Raw genomic sequence first — 8230 nt, forward strand, 5'->3', positions numbered from 1 at the left:
GAGCATGAATATTCTTTAAAGTTCTAGATGGCTGGGGTAATAGTGCTAGAAAAATGTGTTTTGGTTGTTTCTAAGGGGCATGGGAGAAAGTCACAAAACAATGTGAAGAGTGGAAGATGTCAAGAATATACATCAAGTGTGATCTTGTAACCATGCTCCCTATGACCATAAGCTGGTATTGAATTATGTATCTATTTTGCAGGAATGTGTTTGCAGAGGAGGACTCTTTAATGCCGTCTGGACCATTGGCAATACCTGTGCAGGTGAACTCATCGTTCTCTTTTGAAATGCATGCATACGACTACACCGATTGATATTGCGGCAGATAGAAGTTGAGCTTTTAGGCTGAGTGGTTGACTTATAGTCGAGCTCCCTTGTTGTTTAGCTGAGATGATTTTAATCCGATCCAAGTACAATACATGTTTCTAAGCTAATCTGAGCATTACTTTACACCTCACCCCCATTAAGATTTGTTTGTTCATTGAAAGGCTTTATATGTGTGTGTGTGTGCGCGCGCGCGCACACAGCCTTTAGGCTGAGTGGTTGACTTATAGTCGAGCTCCCTTGTTGTTTAGCTAGGCTGATTTTGAACCAATCCAAGTACAATACATGTTTCTAAGCTAATCTGAGCATTACTTTACACTTCACCCCCATTATTTGTTTGGTCTCTTTAATACCATATCCTTGGTGCTTGTCAAGGCCATAGAGGTGTCATTCAATTTTATATAGAGTTTTGCTTCCAAACTTTAAAAGCATATATTTGCCTTAGACATGCTCCTTCCCCTTAACTTACAAAACCATTCGGTAATTGAAAGGCTTTATATATGTGTGTGTGCGCGTGCGCATGTGCGCATGAACGCTTTGCTCTCTGTAGAACGTACATTGAATGGGCGATCTTTCGGTGGCCCAACTAGAAGTGTTTTTTGAGTGTTTTTAGTTCTTTTGTACTAGTCGTTCTTACAACTGCTTTGAGTTGTTAGTATTTTGTTTTGAGTAGTAGCTGTCCCACTCTGGAAAACCTATGAATGTAAATGCTTTCTTAATGCAAAATTTCTTTTACCGAAAAAAAAAGTATGTGCGTGTTCGCAAACTTCCACTTCGTTAGCAGGTTTCTTTTGGAGAGTTCCGTTGGGCTTTTTCAGTTTGGATAGATATTGGCTCGCCGTCCCATTGCTCTTGTTATTTGTTCCTATTTTCTTTGATTGAGTTTGGGCACTATGGACTCCATGGAAGGACCATAATCATAGAGTCTCTAGTGAACCTTATGTGTCTAAGTATCATTTCTTTCATGCTTCTCTACACAATCATTGTTTGATTGCCTGCATGCACGGATCTAGATTATTGTCCTATAATGAGATCTTCTTATGCTTTAACTACTTCTCCCCTCTTTTTGGGGGGACATTTTCACGGTTCCTCATGTTATAATACAAATGGCTTTCACCCAAAAAAAGTGTGGGTGTGGGGGGGTTGTGTGTTTGTGTGTGTGTAGGCACAGCGCACGACGCACGCACACACACGCACTTTTTTTTTTTTAATAGTGAAAGCCATGATTGTTTATATTACAAGAAAAACCACGTCAAAGCAAGGAGCTAGAAATTACATCAGCTGAAAACCTCTGTATATGCTAAATATACATCATGAACGATGTAGCGAGTCTGCAAGCAGTCAAAAAAAGATTGCTGCAAAGAACGCTTGAAGAAAGTAAATAAAGAAAATGTTGGATCACCAAAGACTTTACAAATCCTGTTTATCCACAAAGTCCAAAGGGCCCAATAACACACACGCGCACGTGCACGCGCGTGCGCGCACACACACACACACGGTCACTTCCATGGTCGTATTCGTAGTTGGCCTTTTTTTACTAGGCTCATTTATGATTGGCATGAGCTCCTGCAATGTTTACACACGGGATGATCTCCGGACACAGGGAACACCCTTTGAATGCAAAGCATCCATTGGAGTCGTGTATTTATTGCTCCTTGGATTTGCTTTAGCCTCGTAAGGCATATTTCTTGCATCGTTTGGGTATTTCTACGGTGGATGATGTGGTGGATGACCGAGGTGCCACTCTTTCTTTTCCTCAGGCCAAGAGACAGTTTTGTTTGGAATGCATCAACGGCCTATTTCGCAAATCCCCACCTTGATGTTGCATTCTTTTCAGCCTATTCCCCCTCTCGTTTCTATTGGAGAATGGCAATCCTCACTAGGTACACGTGACTCAAGCATGAGACACCTACATGGCCCAGGCGAGCCATGCAACTCTATAAATAGTGCAAGACACCTGCTTGTAGCGTCTTTCATGCCTTAGATTCTTGCTTCGGCTCATGGCGTCCTATTCACCTAGATTCTATGTAGATTACACCCACCTTCATCAGCGCCACATCTAATGGAATATTGGCATTGATTTTTGGAGGAGATTGATACAACTTGGTTGGTAGCAACCGACTGATAAAGATGTATACAGAGTGTGGAAGTAGAATAGATCTGCCTGTATTAGAGTCATCTGATGGTTTCTATCTATGAATAAAGAACAGTTGCTCAGCTCGTCACTGTGTAGGGAAGTCTTATCCTTCCATGTAAATTGCAACAAGGCCAGTAGGCATGAATAGATTGTCAAAAGTCTGTCTTAGTCAGAATTTGTCCCTTCCAAGCTTGAATACAGGTAGATTTTGAGTCATATCCTTCCATCTTTGTATGGTTATAATCACACTTGTGATATTTTATGTGCATACGATACCAAGCCTGCATGTTTCAATTCTCATCAAGTGGTATCAAAGCCACACTGATACGAGGCTTGTGAGAGATTTGCAAGAGTGTGTCTTGGTAACGAAGCTTGCTTGACCCGATGGAGAACTTTGAAGAAGATTCGGTCGAATTGGAGAAGTTTTCATGAAATAACTTCCCTGCGTAGCAACTCGGTATTCAGTTCTACCTGATGGAGATGGTCAGTGGTGGTTGCTAGGAATGAGAAGAAACCGCCCAATAGTCAAGGTTCCGACAAGATTCATATGTGGGAGGCCCGGAATGAAAGAGCACTTGGCATCATGGGATGTGCCCTGGAAAACAAATTCATGTACCACTTGGATTTGACGAAGACGGCAGCAAAAAAATGGGTGGCACTCGAAGCACTCTTCGGATCTCAATTGAAGAATTCAAAGATCTTGTTGAAACAAGAATTCTTTGGGCTCAAGATGGACAAGACAGGTAAGTTAGGTGAGCATTTGAGTATATTCCGTTTGATTATGAAGCAGCTAGTAGACCTGAACGCACGAGTTGATGATGATGATGCAAGAGCGATCTTGCTATTGAGCTTGTCCCCCAAATATGACGACGACGTGAAGATTCTTCGAGTTAGCAACAGTTTAAACGAAATGATCACTACACTACTGGATGAAGATCGGCACCAAGCACCAACTTATGTGGATGAAGAACATGCATGTGTAGCAAACACACCTAACTGCCCCTCTAGCACACACATAGGATCACAAGTGTGCCTATGCAGAGGTAGGACATTGACAAACCCCAACAAACCCCCCCTCAAGGGACTGCCTCAAGCTATGTCAAGGATACAGCTAGCACAAGGTGTCACATGTCATCTCATGGTGGTCATGGATCTATCAATGGCTAGGATCTCAAGCTAGCAAGGGTTCCCATGGGTGTAAGGTATATAGAGTGGGGAACACAATGTTGGAAAAGAGCAAGCTGAGCAAAATGGAGACAAGAAGATGGACACAAATGAAGAACTGTCTCTAAGAATGAAGAGAAATGAGGGCCATATGTAGGCTACCTCTACATCCATACCGACATCATAGATGACCTCATACCAAAGGCCACCAAGCTTCTAGAATCTCTCCCCTATCCTCTAGAAGCATCTAGCTCCACCTAACACACCTAACTGCCCCTCTAGCACACTCATAGGATCACAAGTGTGCCTATGGAGAGGCAGGACATTGACAAACCCCAACAAACCCCCCCTCAAGGGACTGCCTCAAGCTATGTCAAGGATACAGCTAGCACAAGGTGTCACATACTATCTCATGGTGGTCATGGATCTATCAATGGCTAGGATCTCAAGCTAGCAAGGGTTCCCATGGGTGTAAGGTATAGAGAGTGGGGAACACAACCCCCCCCAATGGTTATCTCCCTTGCATGTACAAACAAGAGTCTGCAGGAGGTACCAAGGGGACAACACATACTCACATGGTCTACATCATAGGTGACCAGAGGTGAGGACAAAGAACTCACAGTTTATTATAATCATTTTGGAGGACTGTTCAGGCAGAGTACCTTGACAACTCGGGGAGATATAAGTGGAGCTCAAAAAACATACTCATCATCTCCTGGATGATGTGGGCTTGACAAGAAGCCTCTTCTTGTAGCAAAGCAAAATATCCATGTCAAGGCAAGGTCTTACCACATGGGCAGCTTTACTAGCAAGCCAAGCTAATATGATGAGAGTTTTGAGAAGCTGAAGATCATGGTTTAGATTGCTGTCGTCTCCAAAGATCGAGTCCTTTCCATCTTCCCTCTTGGCATACGACAGTCCTAATCTCGACTTCCCTTCCGTAAGTATACCCACTCCCAAATTCGTATCAGGACCAGAGAAGCCACCCATCACCGGTGCTAGCGGCGGTCCTATCAGCAACCCGTCTGCCCCAAACTGAGGGCCTCCTCTAGCATAATCGAATAACGCAGCTCCGCTGCCTCCCACTTTTTTTCAACATCACTGGGTCCGATCCGTCGCGGCAGCCTAGTAGAAAAGGAATGCCTCAAATGTGTCATAGTAGTCGTCTGTACTTCTGTAACCCTCTGGATTAAAGGCTCCAAACCTGACTCCCTTCTCAGCGATGCCCACGATCACGCAAGGACCCTTAAAGTCACATTTCTCGTGAAATGTTGCGGCACTGAAGCCATCGACAGACGCCTTGTAGCAGCATTTCAATTCTCGACCGGCTAAGAAAGTGTCTGCTAGGAGAGCATCGGGAAATGGAACAGCGATGTCGAGGTAGGGAGAAGCTTGAGGGAGTTGGTCTTGTGGTTGCTGCTGCTGCTTTTTACTGAAGAGGCCTTCGAAAAGGCAAGGAGGAGGAGGAGGAAGAGGAGGGGGGAGACGCCATAGCTGAGGGTCGCGAGGTCTGATGAGCAAAAGACGATGCAAAGAGTGAGCAACGGGAGAGAGGAGAAGATGATGATGAGGTGCTGGGATCAGGCTCAAGGAGGCTGGTACTGCTCTGATACCATGTTGGAAAAGAGCAAGCTGAGCAAAATGGAGACAAGAAGATGGACACAAATGAAGAACTGTCTCTAATAATGAAGAGAAATGAGGGCCATATGTAGGCTACCTCTACATCCATACTGACATCATAGATGACCTCATACCAAAGGCCACCAAGCTCCTAGAATCTCTCCCCTATCCTCTAGAAGCATCTAGCTCCACCTAACACACCTAACTGCATTGTTTGTTGATAAATAGATCATCTTAAACCACCACTCGTGGAATGTCAAGCTCGAGGATTCTAGATGTATTGTGGGAATTGTTCCATGGAAAAGAGGAATGCCCAAGTGGACAAGCTGATGTATCTAAATGGTTAAGGAAAAAAATACAGCTATAATAATTTGTTTTTTCAGGGACCCCAAACAAAATGGAAGAAGAGCCAATGTATTTCTTCTAAGTAGAAGAGGACATGGGTTTTCCATTGAGTCATTCTTTTCAGATTACCTAAACTTGACCCTTTGAACCTTAGAATGTTACGACCATGCAAACAGAGGAGATCATTCATTTGTTAATTCCACTAGAATACTCATCATGAAGGTCAGCTCCTGTGAACAGTGTGTAAGGCTAACCAAAGATGAGTCTTCTTCATGAGGCCTGATATAAGAATATAACTTCTAGGGTCACTCCTACCCTGACAATAACTGAGGCATTACAGGGAAGATGCATGAGGAGTTTTTACTTCAAATAATACACTGAAGTACAGGATGGATTATTTCTGTGGAAAGCGATTCTTGTTGTTTGGGACGACTCCATTTTGATTCCATCTTTGTGTCCGTTCGATGTTTTGCAGAGCTTGGCAAGATACGTACGAAGGGAGGTTGCTTGTTTAGCATTGACAGGTTTGGATATTGTGTCGGCGTCAAAAAACTTCTCACTTGGTCTACATCTTTTGCTGTATATTTCATTTTTTTGCTTCAAGTATGATTCTTTCTCTGTCCCTTCATTTGTCAAGTCATACTTTATCCCTCATGCTTCAAACATGGATTTGTCTTGTAGAAAAGGATGCCCTTCTATCGGGCAACATCCTCTTTTCAACAGGCTCGGTAGTTGATGCAGAATAGATTGTATCAAAGTGCGAGGTATCTACTATCAAGCTGTTTTCCCCCAAGTGTATTGGACAATAAAGCTTCGGCATTCCCTCCCCAAAAGTATTGAGCATCAACACTGTCTTTGACTTTGAGACTCCTTATCACAGTAGCAGCAGCACATTTTGGTGGAAGGCGTTATCAGTAACATAGTATGTTTCAGCAGGAGGGTGTATGTGGATAGCCAGAAAGTTTGGTTTTTTCAGGGCCATCCACAAGCTATGGAGTGGATTAGCTCACAATGTCAATGATGTGCATGATATACAGGTGCAAGGGGAAGAGCCATTAAGAAAACATGTCAATCCATAATGCGTACAATGAGAGATTCATATTCCTTCTTTCCTTTCATCCTCATTCTTGATTCCTACCTTTTATCAACTTGAAATCTTCAACAACTCGAGACTAATTTGCAAATAATGATGTCCTTATTAGAACAGACTAACAAACACATATAATTATACAAAATATTATTGCTTAAAAGTCAATAAGGGGAGCAACTCTTCACAAGTTAAAACCTTGTGCTCTATATTTCAAGACTTTGGAGCAGTCAGTGAGTGTAGTACTTTGAGGTAGGAGAAGAGTAGAATGGAAGGTTGGATATGAACAGGAGCTATGTAGGAATCCAAGAGCTGATAAAAATGAACTTTATGTCCATTTGGATGCTTCCAAAATTTGGGTTGACAGGCATGATATTAATTTGTTCTCATATATCACTAGAGTTTGTATAGTGTGCATTTAAAGATCACTTCAATTTCAACTAATATTCCAAACGCATTTTCTAGGCGTATCTTTACCTATTAAAGATTCCAAGATCGAAGTGATTTTGTTTGCAGTCGCTAGTCTCATTTTTGCTAGTAAATCTGTCCATGCATGCCACTATAATGACCTGAAAGGATAGTTACATAATAATTTCACCTTGCTAGACTATGGGTAAAATGATGAAATGCTCGTGTTAGTTTTTTGAACGTAAGGGATGTTTAGTTAATAATGCCTCTCTCTCTCTCTCTCTCTCTCTCTCTCTCTCTCTCTCTCTCTCTCTCTCTCTCTCGTTCTCCATCACGTGCTCCATAATTAGTGTTAAGTGCTACAATGTTTGGTTCTCATACGCACTCATGCCTGCATGCATATGTATGACATGGTTTTTTTTCCAAAAAACTTTGGTCGTTGCACTTCTTCTTTCTTGTAATGGAGCAATATTTAATCACAATGGGCAACTTCTAATTGTACTTAGCTATTGAAGTTCTAGTGTTTGCTAGTCCTATCTAAATAGGTGAGGACTAAGGGTTGTGTCATAGCGAATGGCTCCATTTGCAATCTTGAGTTGATCTAGCTAGCTAAGTGGAAAGGCAATCATTAAGTGATGTTCATTATAATACATGATGTCTTTTCACAAATTTGATCTAGTGGGGAGTTAAGGGGTCATGAGGAGTTGATTTTATGTTCCAACTCATGTTGGTGAATATGTAGACTGATTTTAGGATGCACACATTTTTCTCATATGGAATTCATGGCAATCATAGTCTCCCCATAGAAGGCCATCACTCAATTTAAAAGGCTTTGATGTGTGGAAGAATAAATAAAAAAGCTTAGAGTCATACTTGCAAGCTTGCATGAACCTTTGAAATCAAAGGGAAGAAGGCTTTTGAGTCATCCAAATGAATGAATTTCCTTGTAAGCTTTTAGAAAAGTTGCTAGTAGGGAGGGATGCAATAGGAGGGGAAATTGTTATATATATAATATTATACTAAGTAATATATAATGTATATCATACTCTCTCTAGATATATATATATATATATATATATATATGATATATTATAATATATACTATATTCTATATTCTATATATTTTGTATTTTGTATTTTATTAT

General features: G+C 41.6%; 1 protein-coding gene and 1 pseudogene across 3 annotated transcripts in view; one reads left to right on the top strand and one right to left on the bottom strand.

Annotated features, from left to right (window-relative positions):
* LOC147881525 (ubiquinol-cytochrome C chaperone family protein) overlaps positions 1–7063 on the top strand; it is a 69375-nt gene extending 62312 nt beyond the window's left edge. For 2 of the 3 annotated variants that reach the window (XM_087370079.1, XM_087370080.1), the window contains exons 5-7: positions 203–263; positions 6066–6114; positions 6272–7063. In XM_087370079.1, coding sequence (XP_087226205.1) covers positions 203–263; positions 6066–6114; positions 6272–6336 — 175 coding nt within the window. In that variant the 3' untranslated portion in view covers positions 6337–7063. The remainder of the gene's footprint in view (positions 1–202; positions 264–6065; positions 6115–6271) is intronic. The other variant, XM_087370081.1, reaches the window with a different exon arrangement.
* On the bottom strand, positions 4334–5478 carry LOC147881526 (uncharacterized; annotated as a pseudogene).
* Positions 7064–8230: the final 1167 nt, after the last annotated feature.

This window comes from Dipteris shenzhenensis, chromosome 31 (genome assembly GCF_047967505.1).
Source record: "Dipteris shenzhenensis isolate YYH24624 ecotype China chromosome 31, Dip_SZ_1.0, whole genome shotgun sequence".
NCBI lineage: Eukaryota > Viridiplantae > Streptophyta > Polypodiopsida > Gleicheniales > Dipteridaceae > Dipteris > Dipteris shenzhenensis.